Raw genomic sequence first — 20,507 nt, forward strand, 5'->3', positions numbered from 1 at the left:
TTTCGTATATTTTAATCAGTCCAGAGATACATTAATACTCATAAAAAAATAAAATATTTTTTTTCCATATCACAGCGAAGGTGAAGGCGTGTCTTTGAAATATTTTGTTACAAAGTTGTCAATGGTTTTCTCTGAGCTGTGCTAGTTTAAGCAAAGGGACAGTTTTCAACTCAGGAAAACAAGGGTAAAATAACAGTGCGACACATTAGGCTGAGCTTCTTATGTAATTTTAATCATACATCTCCAATATCCTTCAGAATGCATCTAAAAAGTCATCCCAGACATTTTAAACCAAGGTTTATTTTATAATGGGTATCGTTTCTCAGGAAGGATGTTCAAAACATTAAAATAGGTAAATGTCTGTTTTATTCAGAGTAAAATGTAAAGTATACAGTTTTTTGGTTACTGAAGACAAATTTAAATCATTCATATAAAAATCCACTGGCAATAAAATGGGAAGCTAATCTGGTACACTGAATTAATTCAAATGCTTGTTATTAAGCAAAAGTCACATTTTTTACTTTTAAGTTTTTGACTCTCTGTGGTCATTAAAAATCCCAGGGCATTTCTCAAAAAGAGTAGGGGTGTAACCCCGGCGTCCTCTTGAACTTTCCCATTGGCCCTTACCAATCATGGCCTAATAATCCCTATCTATGCTTTGGCTTCATCACTCTGCTCTCCTCCCCACTGAGAGCTGATGTGTGGGGAGCGTTCTGGCGCACTATGGCTGCCGTCCCATCATCCAGGTGGGACTGCACACTGGTTGTGATGGAGGGGATCCCCATTACCTGTAAAGCGCTTTGAGTGGAGTGTGCAGAAAAAGCGCTACATACGTGTAAGCAATTATTATTATAAAATATAACTGAGATACTGATTGTAAAAAATTTTTTTCTCTGTATGCTTTTTTGGTACAGGTATTTTTTAAATAAAAAAATAAGTATTTTTTAACCACCAGAAAAGACACTGACCCATTTGATTTAATGAGTCTCTGTAACTTCTCTTAATTACGCTTGGCTTTATTTGAAACTCCACAATCATTGTAAATTAGCATAATGATTATTTCCATTTGCAGCTGTCTGGCAATACCCAGAAACTCAGTATCTATTGTCAGATCATTTCATTATACACCTGCATTATTCAGATGCTGAAAAACACATCTTTCTTTATATTCATTTTAAAACTAGCTATGTGTGAAGCAAAATTAGATTTGCCATTATTTGCTAAAGAGCATGATCTCAAACTGCACTGGAACAATTGCATACAGTATATTTCCCCACCAGAGGAACCATGCAATTTTAGTAAGTTCAAGAAAGAAACAAGACTGTGTCTAATGAAGCTACAGAAGCAGTATCATTGTACATTATATAAATCCATTAAGAGATGGTATTTTTTCAAAGGTCAAACTTTTATTGCAAGACACTCTTACTAGAGCTTAAATTAAGAAAAAAATAAATTAAACCATCATGCAGTCAAACAATCAGGCTGTGAGTCAGTTTAATATCCTGTGACAGGGAATGATTTCTCCCTACTGTCCACAGTCCACAGCACAACTGCCAAGAGATTCTCTACTTTTTCTGCTGCACATAAAGGTTTTAAACACAGGAAAATAAGCAAAACATTTCATACAGACTCAGACTCATACCTCAGCACCTTTGGAAGGGCAAACAAAGACATTAGCAAACTGAAATGAAGCAAATCTTCATGGAAATAAACGGACAACCCATGATTTCCAAATACTTGTGAGACATGTAGTGATTCGATGGTTTGAATTTCCTTAGATAATTAGTAATTCGATCAGTAAATTCACAAAGCACTTCTATTGCTGCTAGGAATCAATGAAACAGAACAATTAGCAACATTCACACATGGATTCAAAGAATACAGGATTTTACCACAATAATAAAAAGGGCCAATTCACCTGAGACAAAAGCAAATACACTGTAAATCAAACTGTCGTACTGCACACAAAAGACTCATCCACCCCTCTGGAATTACAAGAGCTAATATGGGAATAAATACTGTATGCTGCCTATAAAACTGAAATGTTAGTCAACCTTGTAAAAACCGTCCTCAAAACAATCAGGAATCACAAACGTGAAGAGCACTGTCATGAAGTAACACATTTTCAGACACGTGCTGGGCTGGAGTCATAGCTGAGCTCTCGAGTGTTCGGATGCTCTGCGCTCACAGGGGTTGACACGCTGGGCCTGGAGACGCTTCCTAATGGCTGGACGGAGGGACAGCCGGGTCCAGGGTGACGCTGGTGCAGCGGGTGTGTGCTTGGCGCTGGGCTGGGGGGCCCGGGGAGAAGGTAGAGCACTGCTCAGCACTCCGTGGCGAGGTCCCAGGACCTGGGGGCCAGCAGCAGGCTGGGACGTGGCTGGCGAGACTCTCAGAAAGTCCGTTCTCCAATACTTCCCATCTGTTCCCGCTGAGAATGCCTTGATATGAAGTTCCGTCGGCTCAAGTCCCGCTGTTTAATTTTGGAGGTCGGGCTAAAACATAGAGGGCATCTTGTTGCAAAACTTCTCTGGCTTTCGATGCCGTCTTGGGCAGAATCTGGCGTGACGTCCAAGAGAAAATCTGTCTGATGACCTGTCCATCGAGCCTGCGGGTCTCTGGGTGCGAAGTGAGTGCTGGGCTGGGCCGAATCTCATCGGTGCAGGACACAGAAGGTGTGAGAACAAGCAGGGCACGCAGGCTCACCGAAATGCCTATGTGGTGAGGTGCCGTAGGTGAGTCAGGCTGCAAACTCCTGCCCTGAATTTGCATACCATGGAGGGGCTCCACTCCACTCCAATCCACTTGCCCAACTTGAGTGTCGTCAGCTGGCTTTCAGACCTCAGGCTCCAGCTTCAACCTGGACATTTTAGAATATCTCCCGTCTAAGATAAATGAAAGTGGAGGAAGTATATCTAAAGATGAACGGATCTGTTTACTCGATCTGCAGAACGGGAGAACTTCAGTAAGTCCACGGTCTCACCAACAATTCTCAGAATTCGAAAGCAGATGAAGCCGCCTGAGAACTGTACACCTTTTTTGCGTCACATAAGGCCACTCATTTAACAAAAGGCTATTCATTCTAAGAGTTGTTTTTACTTTTCATGATCGTTACTCAAGAACCCAGTCAAGCGCATTCCGTTTCCTCCATCACCATCTCACCTGCCTTTCTCTGTTTATCATCTGCTCCCTGTTAGTAAGTTTCCTCATGATTGTTAAGTGTGCTAGGCTTCTGTAAGTTCAATTTAAATGTTCGGGAGACATGAGACATCACAGGAGACATCAACAGAATGGAGCAGACATCAACAAATGAAATATTTTGCTTCAGTGAATGGATCTACACAGCCCGATCCTTTCAGCTCTGTTGTAGAGTGCGCTGAAGGAACATGGAACAACAATCGTACAACACCACAACATCAGCGCTCCAGCCATTCCCTCCACCCCTACCTTCTTTCAGGAGCTTCCCAAAAGCCCTGGCGAGCTCCATCATGGCCGAGGTGCCGCTGGAAGGGTCAACAGCCCCAAAAACCCAGGCGTCACGATGGTTTCCAATGAGGACATACCGATCTGCCAACACAGACAACCGCAATACTGAGTACTCTTTCAGAGCTTTCATCTGGCTCCTCCCCTCTCATCAGCTCTGTCTTCCCATCCCGCTGCTGTGGACTGTGGTTAAATCATACACAGATACATGTTTTATGAAATAATGTGATGCTCCAGTACAACAGTAGCTAATGATGTACACGCCCCCTAGTGAACACCTTTCCTTCCAGTGAAGGAAGCTTATCCTGATGTGTATTTTCAGAAAATAACATTTGATATTTAGATTCTGACTAAATACAAATATTTTTTTAATATTTTTAGATGTTTTGAATATTGCAGCTGTGTGTTCTGTGTATAGTTAAAACTTTCTTGACTCAACACCAGAAGCACACTCACCTGGTTCGTACTGTCCACGGATATACCCAATCACATTCTTGGTTATTCTTTTTTCACTGTATGTCTGTACATACAGCTTCATTTTACTGAAAAACAGAAGTTTCTGTGATGAGTTTCTCTTTTTTAGGATGCGGTGCTTCTTACATACCCTCTGATGTCTCAGCCCTGTGCTTTCAAAACAAAACAGAAAAGCCTGTATTTAGCAGAAAAATATCCCTACAAAAAATTCAGCACACTCAGGTTGTCCAATAGCTCAAGATGTCAATAATTTAGCAGAAGTGGAACCTCCCAGACAATCAAAGTTAACCTTGAAAAGGAAACTTTTTTCACTCACACAAGTACTCCTTCATGGCTGACTGCACTGAGCCTGATGGAGAGATCAGCCATGTCAGAATCCCAGAGTGTCCGTGGTCAGCGGGCGGACTCTGCAAACTGCAGGGCAGTCCGTGATCGCTGGTGCTAAATTATTGACAGCTGCCAATTGAGAAAGAGATGGGGCTTGCTATGATGGATTTTGTTTCCAGTTGTGTCAAGACATCTGCATAAACATTCAGGTTATTTATAATTCCTCTCTTCAGAGCTCATCAAGCTCTCCAATAGAGTGTGACGCCTGGGTATAGGTCAGCAATGCACAGGAGACATCAGCAGAATGAAATATCTGCTTCACTTATAAGGTCAGTGAGTGGATCTGTGAGGAGCCTCACCAAGCTCTCTCATTTACATCCCAAGGTTGAGGACTTAAAATTAAGCTGCTGCAGCCAAGTGGCCCACCCGAGGAGCAGTTATGATTGTTATGATTGTTCTTAAGATGCTATTTTGTCTCAGATTACTCCGGACAGCTGCTTGATCAGACAGGAACTTGAAAACCTGCAATCTGGACTGCAGTGCAAAAATACAGGATTGAAACAGAAAAGAATTTGAGGAATTGAAAAAGACGCAGCGGATATTTCAGCCCAACCCCAATCCTCCCTCCTTTCTCTGCCAGACACGTTGCTGTACCTACACACCACGGAGTTCAACGACAAGTGGGCTGTCACTTTACTGTACTACAACAAAGAGAGGAACACTTCACTAAGATCGGTTAACTTTATCTGCTCCGTTTTCAAAAATTAAAGCCGATTCCATTTCAGTACTTCACCTATTTTTTATTCATAATTCATAAAAAGTTCAAATGCAGCGAAGATATTTAAAACAAATACACAATAGACACTCTTTTCCCCCCACACATGCCTGACACGGCCTGCACATTTCAAGAACTGTTCTGAACCACCCAGAGTAGGCTGCTGTTTCCGATACCTCATGAGGATTGAGCACTGCCATCTGTACTCTAAGTCCTGCTGTACCTCTCTCAGCTAAGGAAACCATATAATGAAGATCTTTCTATAACACCTAATGCTCTTGTCCCCTTGGTCTTAATTTACTGCAGGTTCCACATGGAGATGTTACTTAATTTTCTATACACAACCATCGTAAAACGTTGCTTGAAGAAACAAGTGTACGTGTACCAAACCGAATTCAGGGCTTACAACCAATTCTGTCCCCTTTGATATAGTTATATACAGAAAACAATTCAGAACTCTGTTTTTGTATATTCAGAGATATGTGTTTGTGTATGTTTTTTACCTTGTAGTCAGTCTGAACTTTAAATATACCTGTAGGTGAAATAACATTTACATGCGCCTGGCCTGAATCTGCTGTCTTTCTTCTCTAGTAAAGAACAGAGGTGCAATCACTGGGATCCCTTCTTTGGAGGGGTCAAATATCAGAAGATATTCCTTTCTTTCTTCTCCACAATCTCTACAGATACATTATTATTTATTTACATAAAATTGGTAAATACATACATTTTCTGCTATGGCTATATGAAGTAAAGCATACTTGCAAAAGCGAAATAGATACAAGTAAAAAAGTAGGCCTGAAAATGAACACAGGAGTCTAGTTAGCTAGATCAGGTGACAATTTGTCAAGCAAACAAAAGGAATGCTAAAGCCCCAGTCTCAGGATTGTTAAAGACAGCACGGATTACATGGGATACAAACTTAGAAACAGACTCATACTTAATTAAAAATAAACATCATATCTCATAATGTTGAATATTAAATCAACAGGAGATTTGTTTTTTATAATACATTGTTATAACGATCTGCAAAGTAGGTAACTATTCATCCTAGAAGTTTAATAGTAAACCATTCCACCCATTTCCTATAGCAGAGACAATGCTGAAGATGCTAGAAAGGCTCATAGGCAAGAAATGTAGAAACAAGTGTCAGATTCCAGCTTGCAGCCCATTATCTCCTGACCACAAGAATCACACCAAAGTAGTTACTGCCTCTGGCTGGTGACCTTTAGTTAATATGCCACAGATTTATCCTAATGCAGTTTCACATACTGTTCCCTTGGGTCCTGATCTGCTCTAAGTGCAGATATTTTTCTCCAGACAGGTAAAAACAACATACCGTATTCCTTTAATCAAACCCCGACAGCAAGAATCATAATTCTAATACCAATTAATCCTCAAGACAGGATGGTCAAGACTGAAAAGTGTGCTTCCAGGGTACATTTTAGCTGCAGCCTCTGACTCAGGTCTACAGGGCCCCAGGGGGACAATTAAGTAGAAATGGTAACTTTGCATATTTGAAAGTTTTATGTGTACAGCTAACTCAGATTGATCATAGCCTGCCAGACACCTGGAGACATTTGTCTTCATCTGCATCCTTCTCTGATTAGAACATTTCCTTCTAAACCCCCAGTGATTAATCACTGAGCTCTTCCCCAAGGAGGAGAATCAACACGTCAGAATACGGCTCCCACTTGATTTCAGAATGACTGCGAGCTGCTCATCAAGGAGATTCACCTCTCACTCCAGCAGTGTTTTATTTTCGTCAAGAAATACAATCAAGCAAGCAGCTTCATTTCTGATATGAAAGCTGAAGAGATACCGGGATTTGTTAAGCTTACCACTAGCTGAGCAGCATGAGGGACATGCACTGGGACTGTCAGTGCCACTGCGGAGATAAATGCATCATTGAGAGCCTTCACTGCTCAAACCCAGACTGAACAGAAACAGGCCATTAGATACAGTAGATGATCTTGGTCTGTCCTCCTTGAACACAAGGACGTGATCTCTAGACAGTGCTGTTAAATTTAAGCCCTACAGCCGATAAGCACATAATGAGTTTTGCAGTGTGCTATAAAGAACAATCTCCTCACACTTCCACAACACACACAATGCATACTGACTGTACACACACCAGGCATACCACATGTGCATACAGTAAGTTCGTGAAACTGGTCCTCAAAGAAATCTGCATTCTGATCTCTCTTCGTCACTGTCCGTTTTTGACTTTTTTGCTAAAATTACGCAAGCTCCATAAGTAAGGACAGGAAAGGCTTAGGTACAGTATATCCAGGAAATCAAATGATGAAAAAAGCATTTTATTACCGACTATAATTGCCTGACAAAGAAAATAACCTATTGAAAAAATCATTAATAAAATGATTAAATAAATAAAATTTAAATAAAAGGAAAAATGTTATGGTCCTTGATGTAGGGAAGAAATTACAGGACATTTCCAGTACTACCTGTTACATACCAAATAAGGCAAATCTCAATTATAATTACTTGAAACTATGATTTCCTCACTTTCTTTTAGTACACAATTTCGGCTCGTACACCTCTTATGTAAACACATACACTAGCTGCACCATGGCATACAAGATAATCTAAACGTCTTTTTTTGTTCCTTCTTTTCTTTGGGTTTTAGAAAGATGAGTCAGAGAAAGTCTGGGATGTCACTGCTCAGGGCTCTGCTAGTGAAATAGATTGAAGGCGGTGTTCAGTACGGCAAGGTGCTTAATCAGATGTGTGCTTTGCCCCTGAAAGAGTCCTTCTTTGCAGCTAACTGATTAAACCACATGCAATTACTGGCTACAGGAAAATGCGCTACCCTTCTTGTAAGAGATTACATTCATTTCAGTCAACGATTATGTATCTGTAGTTTTTCAAATTGGTCTATGAATGCAGTGCAGTGCGTTTCTCTTTGATTTCAAGGTTTGCATGGCTTTTAAGAGAGATAATAATAATAATAATAATAATAATAATAATAATAATAATAATAATAATAATAATATAAGCAGCATCCTTCCTAGCAAGAAAACACATGATCCCAGAGCTTAACACACAGTACAGCGGGTACAGTTTATTTTCAGGTGGTCAGATTGTCAGTTTATATCAGCCCACACTGTTGGTTAGCTGAGGCACTGGGCAGAGCACCCCACTCTTGAGAACTGTGCCATGGGTTCTTTACTGACCGAGCAGTCCTGACCTCAGTTTAATGTCTCATCTGCAGGACAGCATTTCCACTGTTCCTACTCTGGGCATTGGTTTGGAAAGTCTGGCCACCTATCGTGTAATGGTCCACAGACACAAGTGAAAGCAAAAACCTGCTTTTCCTTGTGGCCACAGTTCCCGGAGCTGATTAATTGCTTTGAGTTACTTACAGTAGCAGTGTTGCTTGATCCAAACCTCACGTGAGGGAAGAAGACTGCTGAGTGGGACTGTGCTCTTGAGATTACAGAGAGGAGCCATCTACAGACTACGGCTCTCACTGACTCATCTGGTTCTTGCTCCTCGCATTACCCGCTGAGGTCAATGGTAGCCAATGACTTTTCACTGAAAGACACAACACTTTGTCCGTCTCCAAGTGGAAAATATAAAGCACAATCTAAGATTATATGAAAAGTAAAAAGCAGCTAAACCCCCGTTATAATTACAATTTCATTAGCCACAAATGCCTTTTGGATTTAAAGAACAAAATCAAGCATTAGACAAGAAAAGGTTTCTATTTTTGATCATTTCCTTTGCTGTGCGCTGTTGAAACACAGGCTATTCATTTGCATGTTCTCATAAACACGGCATATAAAATTCCGCATTAATCCTTTTTTCTCCAGTTAAGAAAATGTGGCAATTTCACAACTGCATTATCTGCCCACTCTATTCAAATGAAACTAAATATGTGGGTGTTCTGTTTTTGCTTTTTATACTGAAGTATTTATGGAAGGTATAGTAAAAACAAAATTCCATGTAAACCTAAATTAGAATAGACTCAAAATCAGACTAAAATTATAGTTATATACAGGCTTTTAAAAAGAAAGACATTGCATTTACACAGAGATAATTGAAATACGGTACTTGGTAAATTGCTGCATTTCTAAAATTAGCAGTGCTTGGAGTGTTTGAGGGGTTGATGTAAGCTTCCAATGACAGGCCCACACACTCAATCATTCTTCTGAAGAGAGAGGTGGCAAATGATGGCAAGGGCATCAGGATCATAGAAATACAGGATCTGAACGGGATTTGTACATATTATATCTTTCATGGCAGAAGACAGCATCAGGCATTCAGCCAGGTACTCTTCAACTCCCTTTCTAGGCCTGAAACCAGACAATAACCTGGCCCTTTCACTGATTATTCCTAGTTGTCAATCTGTTACACGGCGGCACTAGACACTGCGTTTCTGAGATATTGAAGACCCGTAATCAATCACATTCATGCATCCTGATGTGGACACTTCATTCACTAAATCCATTCCATTTATTTAGTTCATTTAATTCATCCAGTAATACTATCCTATAAATATCAATAAAATAACAAAGATTTTCAAAGTAAAGTTTAATGCCATTTGTATTTTTAGGAAACTCGACTGTAACAAGACATTCAAGCCAAATGTTTTCCTCCCACAACATTCTAATGTTCCCAGCTGAGAATAAAAATGTGTTTTTTTATTCAGGCCCAGGCCTAAAAATGCAGTTTATTTATGAGTTAGCACGACAGGGTCACCTTGAGCCACTTTAGAAATAAATAAATAAATCACATATACAGTAGGTAGATGGGTGCTTAATATGCAAGAACAGCAGGATGAGCTACCGTTGTGAAATTTTACAGTCGTTAAGAAAATTCAAAGGCATTGCTGAGAAAGGGACACAACTTCCTTATAAGAAGTCTGGACGGCTGCTGATAAAAACTAAGAAGTGCCCTGACCTTTCTGGAAATGTTAATGCTGCACTCTGGTGATGTTTTGACAGTAGCAATGAGGATACAGTGATACACAGGGTGTGTGCCCTGTGTGTGGTTTCCATGGGTACACAAACACACCACAATTCACACTAGGCACTCAATACAAAAGCCAAAATGACACTAGCGGCTAGTGTTTCTCTGATTTCTCTTGGTTTCATTTGTCAGATAGGACTCTTACATGACAAATAAAACACAAAACAATCAAGTCTGAGTCCCGCGTCTCGTGGGACATCATCATTGTCAAAGACATCCATCGACTTATAAACCATTAGCTGAATACCCTCTGAATCACTCCAAACAACCAGGATAGACTTATGGGAATACAGGGGATTGATTGAGGCACAGGAGAATGTGATTATTATATTGTGTGTTATGACATAAACTTTAAAGCTCTAAAGGTTGAGCCTGAAACCAGGGTTTATTAATTTAGAAGAGCAGACAAGAAGGAATGAGTCAGGACTTGAAGGTAGTGGACTGTGAACACGAAGGACACAGGGCCAATAGAGAAAGGATGAGCTGGTCATACTTAAAAACAAAATGTCAAAGAAAAGCGCAAACAAATTCAGTCCTCAACCAAATGAGGTCTTAAAGAATATGATTAAATGAAGAACGGAAGAAAAAATGAGATAGAGCTGGACAGACTGGAGAATTAGATTCACCTACAGTAAAAGAGTGCTGTATACCAATCTACAGATGCAGCTGGAAAAGGTTATTGCCAAGAGAGAGATTATTCCATCAGAGACAAAAATAACAAAAAAAGCCTATTTTTCATTTAATGCAAACATCACACACAATAATAAAGCGTCGCTAATAGAAGATGAAAAAAACTGTCAGTAGGCTGAATAATATCTCATAAATGTTTAGTGTTTTACAGTTCCATACCCCATGTTACCCATCAGTATTGGGTAATTTTAGCATAATTGACACGGAGGTTCTGAAGAACTATGGCAACTGAAAAGTAATAAATAGCAAGGGCTATATAGCTCCCAGCCGCCGCACTTAAGCAAATGAGTGCTGTTATTCATAGACACCTAACAGAGAGATTTCAGCTCTCACTAAGGATGGGAGGTTTACCGAGAGACTGGACAATTGCAAATGTAACACCAATTTAGAAAAAGGAGGAAAAACTGAAAAGGGAACCAAGGACCTATAGACCAGTTTTACTTATGTTACTAATTAACTTATGGACGTTACAGCCAACCTAAAAGAATATTTACAAAAACGGCATTTTAAGATGCAGCCAACGTGGACATAGGAAGGAAAGGTCTGGTTTTGCTAGTACATTAGAATTCTTCAAAGCAGCAACAAGGATATTTGATTAAAAAAATTAAAGCATATGACATGATTTATTAAGATTTCCAGAAAGCTTCTGATAAGGTTCCTTGCGATAAAAGGTCCCTAGAAAAAGGTTAGTATTTAAATGAAACGCCGTAGCAATCCAAGGTAATACATTCACATCGATTGAGAAGTGGTTATCAAAGAAGAATCAGTGAGTCATCTCAAGTCACACAGCCTCTAACGGAGCCAATATAAGCAGTGGTGTGTCACACAAATCCATCTTAGAAGAGACTTCAGCATCCTGTACTTGTTCTGTATTCATTTTGGAATCTGGTATACAGCAAACTAATTAAAATTATGGAGGATATAACATAGGGGCTGTGGCAATCATAAAAAAGAAGCTGGACACTTGTAAAAAGACAGAAAACATAAAATAATTGGTACAAACTGTATTACACAGGGAGTAAAATCCCAAATTAGTTTTAGTGAAAAAATTCAAATAGTTGCAGAGTAGAAAATGCATAAACTGCACAAAATTGAGATTATTTTAATGGTTAAATGTGCCAATAAAGTCTTGACATTTAAACGTCCAATGAAAGGTATTTACATGTAGTACAGAAGATGCTTTACATTGAAAATGCAACAACTGAGATAGTGAGCAACTAAAAAGGCTCTCCAATCAGCAAAATCTGAATGTCAGAGGTGCAACATACTGTAAACACCAGCAAGCATAAGAATGCACAGGGGGTCCCAAGCCAAGGTCTGACTGCAACAGAGAATAGAGAAAGCGGAGGAGGCAGGCAGGAGACTCACCTTTAATCCATCATATTTCTTTCCCTACAATGCACATGGCTAGATACCTTCTTCTTTAATAGCCCTCCTTGTTATGCAGCATCACCTCAGTAAAATGCATTTCAAACATGTTCTCATACACTAAAGGGTTAGGAAGGCTTAATCACCCCTCAGTATAAAAAGAAACACTTCTCTCGCTTGACAACCTGTCCTTATCCTCCACACACGCAATCTGGAATATACAGTATCTGTGTATTTGAATAATCCCTCCAATTGAGAGAACTGCTGCTTGTCCTTCAGCAAATTGTCTGTGCTTTCTTGCTAAGTAATCTGCAGCATTTCATGCTACAGCTTGGATCTGTCACTGCCAGATGTAGCACTTGGAAAAGGTGAAACACTCCTCTGTCAGTTACAGTTCTCCAGACAGAAGTGAAGGTGACCTTTTTCACCCTCATTGCCACATCTTGCTAACTCAATCGCTGACCGCTGCAGCTCACAAAACCTTGTTCCTGAAAGGTGTCATGCGGAATGCATGCCACTGAAAAGCCTGCTTTTTTGGGGGAGCATTTCTTAACCGGCAGGTCTAAGGGTTTTACAAACAATTTCAAATCTCACAAGTCCTAAATGGTCGTTTATTTATCATTTGAAGGGCTAAAAGTCAGAGGACAGATGAGAGTTCTCCCATTCACTTTCTGAAACATACTTATTGTTTTCTTTGTAACATGATCTCACAATCCCGACATCTGATTCTTTACCTTACCCATACAATAATAGCTTCAAATTAAATTTGGCTTATGGATAAACTCCAATCTTGAAGAATCCACTTGAACTTTCCTGACTCATGGCAATAACATCTTAAATTGCATAGCTGTCCTTGAAACACAGCAGCACAGATACAGTATATACATAGCTTTTGCTATTAATAAGCTCTGCTGTCATCATTTGGTTCTTTTGATTTTTGCAATGTCCATGATATTTCCAAAAGGGACATAATTTAGCATCTTATTTTACATTTTAATCTTTTAGAAATAAAATGTTTCTACTTCTTGTTAGAACTTTGTATGTAGAGATGAAAGCACATAAATAAGACTATGCTAACACTCCAGTTCTTATAAGCAGTATTTTGTAAATAAAATAAAAATGGGTACTATGTAATTTGCATTTTAATTGGGAAAGCAATCTTTCTTGCTAAGAAATTGAAAAGGCAATTTACCATGCAGTACATTTATCAGCTCAAATATCCTAACTTAAGGAAATGGAAGCTTTAGATCAACATTATCATGCCATTCCACAGAGGAAACTTTTTTAATGTAGAGAACACCAATACATTCCTGCAACAAACTGTTCCAGAAAGTTAATGAGAATGTAAATCTTTTTGCATTTTGTTTTCTTGAATGGAAAGTGTCAAACCAAAATTTAGGACTAGCAAAATCCATCTCCTTCAAATAGAAAAAAAATAAAACACAAGAAAACTGTCAACAAAGGACAAACTGGGGATAAACATGCTTGACTGGTTCAGCAAAAAAAAATCTAATACCGGCACATCAATTTAAACAAAATATTTTAATCCATGTTAATATATTTTGCAATTTGAAAAAATATAAACTAGTTTCAAAGCAATTTGAGGTGATTTGCTGTGAATATATTGAGCTAGCCCCAGATACTTCCTAAATACTTCTAATCTAACTATTTGTCCTTAAGTAAACCTGCCATCTGATTAATTTACTTACACCCACACATAAGTGTAGATATAATAACACACATACTCATGCATTCAATGAACACTGAGGTACCAACCGGAGGACACAAGTGGACACTCCACTCAAGAATAGGAGCCCCTTTATGGCAGGGGCTGTAGGAGTTTGGAACAAGCTAACCAGTCATGTTATTGAAGCTTCCTTTAAAAAATGTTCATGGAGATCCAGGGAATAGTTACTGTATAGTAGCTACCAAAATTCAATTGAGCTCAATGAGCCAGATGGCCAAATGGTTTGCTCTTATGAAAAACATGATTCTTTGATTAGAAATAGAGGCAATTCGCAAAGATAATGACCACCTAAAATGTCAGACAGTTTATTTTGCTATTGCCAATGTTCACACCATGAAAGACCATTTGCTAGCATTTTAATCGCACACACCTTAATGTTTTTTACTTATCTGAGAAGTCAGAAGTATAGGAGCGCAATTTGTCAAGCTGAAAAGGGGGTTCGAATTTATCATTTTAAAAGCTGGTGTCTGACAACCCAACACAACAGCTGTTGCTCCTGGCGGAGTTATACAGTGTGAATAAAAGTGTTCATATTGAAAGAATGTTCATCAGAGTGGAAACTCAATGGAGACTGAGCAAAGAAAGTTGATCAGGGACCTGTACTGACCCTTAGGGACTGCTTTGGTCACCTCTGTGATCTGAATCCACAAGGTCTTTCCCACTGGGGACACTAGAAAGGTCATGTTTTCCGTGCTGATGCTTCCTCGAAGATATAGAAGTGGTATTGGAAGAACAAGATCGTTCACCTTCCTGCAAAAAGCATCGGTTAATTGCAGTATGTGTCTGAATGTAAAAGGCAGACCTTTTGAGCAATTTAAAAAGTAAGGATATGAATTTTCAATGCGTATGCACTGACATGGTGTATCTTCCTCAAATTATTAAAATATTGTTACTATCTGTGACAATCAGGCGGAAGACAATCCTGTATGTGAGAACATACTTCGGTACATCATACTATATTTGAAACACCCTATGAGATCAGCGGTGCTGCAGTGTTTCAGAGATCATTCTTCAAGGTAACCTTTCTTTCCTTGCTTTTTTTTCAAAGAATCTATGCGCTGTAGCTGAAAATACATTAGGGAGCAGATTCTGACTGTCAATGTGAATCTATTTGGCTTTCTTCTGTAATGTAGTTAAGTGAAGGTCTAACAGTCTTTTCACTGCAAGAATTAAAATTGGGCATGGCTCCAAACCATGATAGTATAAAAGCACAAAAAGCAATTTCATGTCTCTTGTGTACACCCCTTGTTTTTCAGAGGAGGGATAACTGTGCGTTTTTTAAGGGTCTTTATCAAGCAGCACTTTTCCTTCCAATTTTCAAAGCTGATATTGAGCAGGAAAAATACCTCCTCTGTGTTGCTATGGAAACCCTGACTGCTGTCCCTTTCCACCTCAATCTTCCACAAATACAACACCCTCGACAAGAATTGCATTTACATCTCTAAAGAGCATCACCTTGTCTTTGCATTTGCCCTGCTGCTAAATGAGCCGAGCGCCCAAGAATTACATTACTGACACTATTAATCTTCAAATGTACATGTTACAGTAGATCACTTTACAGTGCTACACATCACTTCACACCGTTCAATCCAAACAAGGCCAGGGCAGTTTCTTCAAGCAGATAAGCCACCAGCTCTAACATTCAAAATTTTAACGAAAGGCTGGCTGGCTTTCGTTTTCTTATGTATGCATTTTAAATGAAAGTCATTTATTAACCCATGAGAAAATCACAGTTCCATTTACTAATTGAAGCTTTTGTCTGAGTGGTCTAAAAGGACAGGAAGCCCCATCTCCCCCCATCCAAGAAGGCAACGGCAGGACGGGAAATGAGAGCAGCGTGCGTGAGATGCTGTCTTGGTTTAATTTGATTCCGTGTACCAGGGCCTGTGCAAGCCTCAAAACCACGTGAGGCCAACGGCAGGGGCTAGCGGAGCATCGCACTTCCGAACCCGAGCAGGGAAAAGGAAGAGAGGGCTGTGCCTCCTTTTCCGAACAGCTGGTGTACCTGTTGCCGTGAGGTGCTGTAAAGCCCGGACCGTGGCAGTATGTCACATTGAGGCGCCCTCTCCACGTGCTGGGCACATCCGGGCCAGCCAGTAGCCTGGAAAGCAGGAACATTCGTTCATTCACTCATTCGACATTGGAATGACAACAAATATTGGTAATTTAACCACTAAAGCAATACCTGAGGTATCTGATGGCATCATCGTAGCCGATTGGCGTCACGGGGATAGCTGACAAGACAGATATCTCCTTCTGATCCAGATAGTAGGCAGAATCTGGGGATATAGTAAAATAACAACGACAGTACTGATTTTAAAAATGAATTGTCCCTTCAATACTGAACATTTGCAAGTATGAACAGTTAAAAACAAACAGCAAAAAAAAAAAAAGAAGCTTTTTCAAATATACACTGCATACAATACATGCACCATTGTGTCCCCACAGCTGGTGCTGTCAGCTGGCTTGGGAACTGCTGTCTCACCCCTCAGCTCACAGCTCTAGCCCTGTTCAGTAACCTGCAGGATGGCTGCTCCAGCTCTGGTGTGGGCTGTCTCAGCCCTCCATCCCGCATACAAGCTCTGCTGGCTGTGCTCTGAGGTTCTGACATACAGAAGCAGGTGGCCTGACAGCACACACCTCTCTGCTCTGGGACATGTGGCTGAGTACCAGCATGGTGGTCGTTAACATTAACAATGGGAAAAAAATAATTGCCCATTCTGAATGTATTTTAAAAATGCTTTTAAGGTAAAAAAAAATAAAGCATGTCAAATGAGAAATCCATTATTGTTTTGAAGGCTAAATTGACAAAACAAACATCACGAGCAATTATTAAGATCTTCAGCTTCCAGGAAATTTCAGTGGAGCTCACCATTAAAACAATGTGCTCGTCTGTATTTAGAGCACTTACTGTACATAATTTTAAAAAGAGAGAGAAAACATCCTGTTAGTGCCTGATTAGATAAAGGGAGCAAACTACAAACAAGGGCCTAAATTCTTTCTGCGGGTTACTGTACGTGCTTTGTTATAATCAAATGAGAGAAAAAGCCACATAGACAATAACACAAACACATCTCTTGCATTATTATTATTATTATTATTATTATTATTATTATTATTATTATTATTATTATTATTATTATTATTATTATAATTGGGGATGGAATAATTCAAAGATGAGCTATTACATGCACACTTTAATAATGTAAGAAGCCCCCCAGACAAATGATTTTGCACTTTGCAGGTTTTATGAGAGTATAACAGGAGATGTATTTAAGACAACACCTAAGAAGGAAGCTTTCAACACAAATTGTTATGGCAGGAACTGAAACAATCCACCAGGCCAAGCTGCTGAAGCTGACTATGGGCTCTTTCATTCAGCAGAAACAGTCCCCTGAGATCCCTCATGAAGCACCTGGATGACATTTTAAGATCAACCCCTTGTGAAGAAGCTGGATGAGATTTTAGGAACTTATGCTTCAATTAAGATGTTCTCACTTAATCACCCTCATTTCAAGAGAGGATGTCTCCAGAACTACTAGCAATGCAAATAAGACACAGTGATTATTACAGTATCTACAGTAATTACAAACAGGTTATCAAACAGGTTACTTTAATGTATAGTCCTTATTTTACCTTACAGGCAGGAATATTTGCAGGATGCAGATCCATCATATACATATAAAAAGAACTAAAACAATGGTGATGTGGGGGAACAACATGAAGCAGCATCTATTCTTGCTGACAACAAATGCTATTCAAACAGAATGCCTATGGGGTCTTTCTCTCCGTCTTCAAATCATATCCATTAGACATCAATGAACATTCTAGTCCTGTGTTTTGATCATTATTGCGTTGCAGTGGCTATTGTTGATGTGAAATTACAAATGTGTTGTATCCTCTCTCCAGAATAACAGAGTGAAGCAGCCTTGAACCTTTTCAATTAGTGCTGATAGGATGGGACAAACAATTCAGATGTAAAAACCACTGATTTTTTTTTTTACAAATATGCCTCTATGAAATGGGCATAAAATGCTTTCAAAGTACTTAATATTAATTGTCAATGTTTGACATAAATCCATTTGTGTATAATAAAACTAATCAGTTCATGAGTTTGTATTACTCTATTAAATTTAGTCATATAATATGTCTGGAAAATGCATTGTAAGCCATGCAAATTTGGAGGTATTAGCTATGAAATCTTATATTTTCAATAGGTGCTATTACCCCCTGTAGATGGTATAGATTCTGAAAAAAGTAGAACTTGGGCGGAGTAGTGGCACTGTGGCTAAGGATCTGTGCCTGTGGCTGATAGGCTGACGGTTCAAATCCTGTAGCCAGCAGAGGAATCCTACTCCATTGGGCCCCTGCGCAAGGCCCTTAACCCCTACTGCTCCAGGGGTGCTGCGTAAATGGTTGACCCTGCGCTCTGACCCCAAGCTTCTCTCCCTGTCTGTGTGTCTCATGGAGAGCAAGTTGGGATATGTGAAAAGACAAATTCCTCATACAAGAAATTGTGTATGGCCAATAAAGTGATCTTATCTTAAATTGACCACACATTAGTTACAAGAATGATCAAGGGGATCTTTGTATGCAATGTGACGGAGTATTACAGTCATGAAACTACATCCAACTTCATTGCACTTATCAGCGTTCCAGTACAGCTTTTGGATATTGTAACACAAGTTGCAACAAAAATACTAAGAATCTACATTGATATGTACAGGCACAGGCACACAAGCATCTGAAGTACTTGTGTACTCCCTGGTCCTAAAATTGGTAAAAAAGTTTAAAGGGAGTAACATGCATACAGAAGATGAAGAACAGATGTCATATAATCATGTACAGTATATACTGTACAGGTATTTGTGCGTATGCAAAATTAAAAAGCTGTTTGAATTGGGCTTTCAGAGTCACCATATACAGTAATATGACACCAACTCTTTCATTCATAAAGTTCCAGTGCTGTCTGTGTCTCCAAAACTTTTCAACTCAGATGAAAGCTGTGCAAAGTGTAACTTGTGGTGACATTTGTCTGTTTTCAGCACAAATCATTATTTCTGCTCCATACTGCTCCCACAATACCGTCAGACCTATGCCTTTTAGCTGCACTTGCAGAGCGCTGAATGATGATTAGAGAAAAGTCCCATCTCCTTCAAGGTGCAGACCCTGACAAAAAGAAAACAAGTTCCTCTAATAAGGTATCAGGAAGCCGCCACATCCGGCATTAAGCAGTGTGAACTGCATGACAGGTCACAAATTCACGCTGGGCTGTTTTGCATGAATTAGCAAATCCTGCAATCACACAGCATGCATTAAAGATCTCTGAAGAAGTAAACTAACAAATTACTTACCAAGAGAACTCCTTTATTATAAGGGGGAAATATGTACTTAATCTAACCAGAACATTGAGGTCTTGTTGTTTGACACTGTACCCTGGCTACTTTTAAGAAACAGCTGGATGAGAATCTTGGACCAATTAGCCGGTTAAATCGCAAATGAGCTACATGGGTCAAAATAGCTCCTCTCATTTGTAACCTTTCTTATGTTCTTAGAAAAAGATATCTACAGGATCTTGTTTTTCCCATTTAAATGTAAGATAAAGTGCATTGTAGTTTATTAGGTCATCTGTATTGCATGCTTGCATGCATATATTTTTAATACTTTTTATTTTTTCCCCACAGTCAGAGTGGGATTGATTAGAATTGACATATTTATGCACTCTGTTATTTGGGTCAGATCATCTGCACCGTGAGAGAAAGATGGAAAGAAAAAACACAGTAGTACATATTTATGTTCTGAATCCCACCGTGACATAAAGTAGCACAAATGTTTGTACATTTTTATTTGCATATCAAACACAAGGAAATAGACCCATGAAATTAAATCAGCGCTCCAAACTGGGATTTACCTCCGATGACCTTCGCTGGTGAGGACAGATTGCCCTTTCAGAGGGTGTAGTGGCAGAAGGACCCAACTGTCACGACTCTAACCCCTCCCCCTTAAGGCCGTTCCGGCTCCTTCACATTTGACCTGATCTCCTGCACCTGCCTCCTGTTCCAGTCTCCCCTTTAAAAGCCAGACGCCCCCACTATTCCGGGCTCAGTATTGGAAGACAGACGCCACAAAGCTTGCCTATTTTCCGGGTTGTCCGAAGGCAGGCCTTTCCCCCGGCGTCCTGACCATCTGCGTCCGGGGCTGGGAGCGCCTGGCCCCGTTACCGTTTTTTATTCCCCCGACCCTTCGCCGGATCCCGTTCCGGCTTTTAACTTCGTTTGTCTTTGTCGTGGATGGACTACCCGGCTCTGGACTTTTGCCTCCCTACGGATCTCCCTACGAACACCCCTTCTGACTGTTCGCCTGGACCACGCCCTCCTCGAGCACCTTCGTCACGCCCCCCTGTTCGTCTACAGCCCCGTTCCTCGTCTCCTCCCCGTGTCTGTTCACTCCCTTCCGGATTGGGCTGTCTGCATAGGGTCCTGAAAGACGCTACGCGACACCAACACCACTAGAGTCTGCCTCAAGGCCTTTGTTAATACTGCACCTCTGTAAATAATTCACTGGCTGCAGATAATCGTGTGATTGCAAACTGGTTAATTGCACTGAAGTGTTATTTTCACTTGCTTCTGTTTATGAGGGTGTCTGTTCTGAATT

General features: G+C 39.9%; 1 protein-coding gene across 1 annotated transcript in view; it reads right to left on the reverse strand.

The window, feature by feature from the left end:
- LOC148653076 (putative N-acetylated-alpha-linked acidic dipeptidase) overlaps window positions 1-20,507 on the reverse strand; it is an 82,364-nt gene that overhangs the window by 54,984 nt on the left and 6,873 nt on the right. The window contains exons 5-8 of the mRNA XM_088647602.1: window positions 16,039-16,132; window positions 15,859-15,954; window positions 3,940-4,025; window positions 3,448-3,567 (exon numbers count right to left, since the gene is read on the reverse strand). Coding sequence (XP_088503728.1) covers window positions 3,448-3,567; window positions 3,940-4,025; window positions 15,859-15,954; window positions 16,039-16,132 — 396 coding nt within the window. The remainder of the gene's footprint in view (window positions 1-3,447; window positions 3,568-3,939; window positions 4,026-15,858; window positions 15,955-16,038; window positions 16,133-20,507) is intronic.

The sequence above is a fragment of the Lepisosteus platostomus genome, chromosome 10 (assembly GCF_059453375.1).
Source record: "Lepisosteus platostomus isolate fLepPlt1 chromosome 10, fLepPlt1.hap1, whole genome shotgun sequence".
Lineage (NCBI taxonomy): Eukaryota > Metazoa > Chordata > Actinopteri > Semionotiformes > Lepisosteidae > Lepisosteus > Lepisosteus platostomus.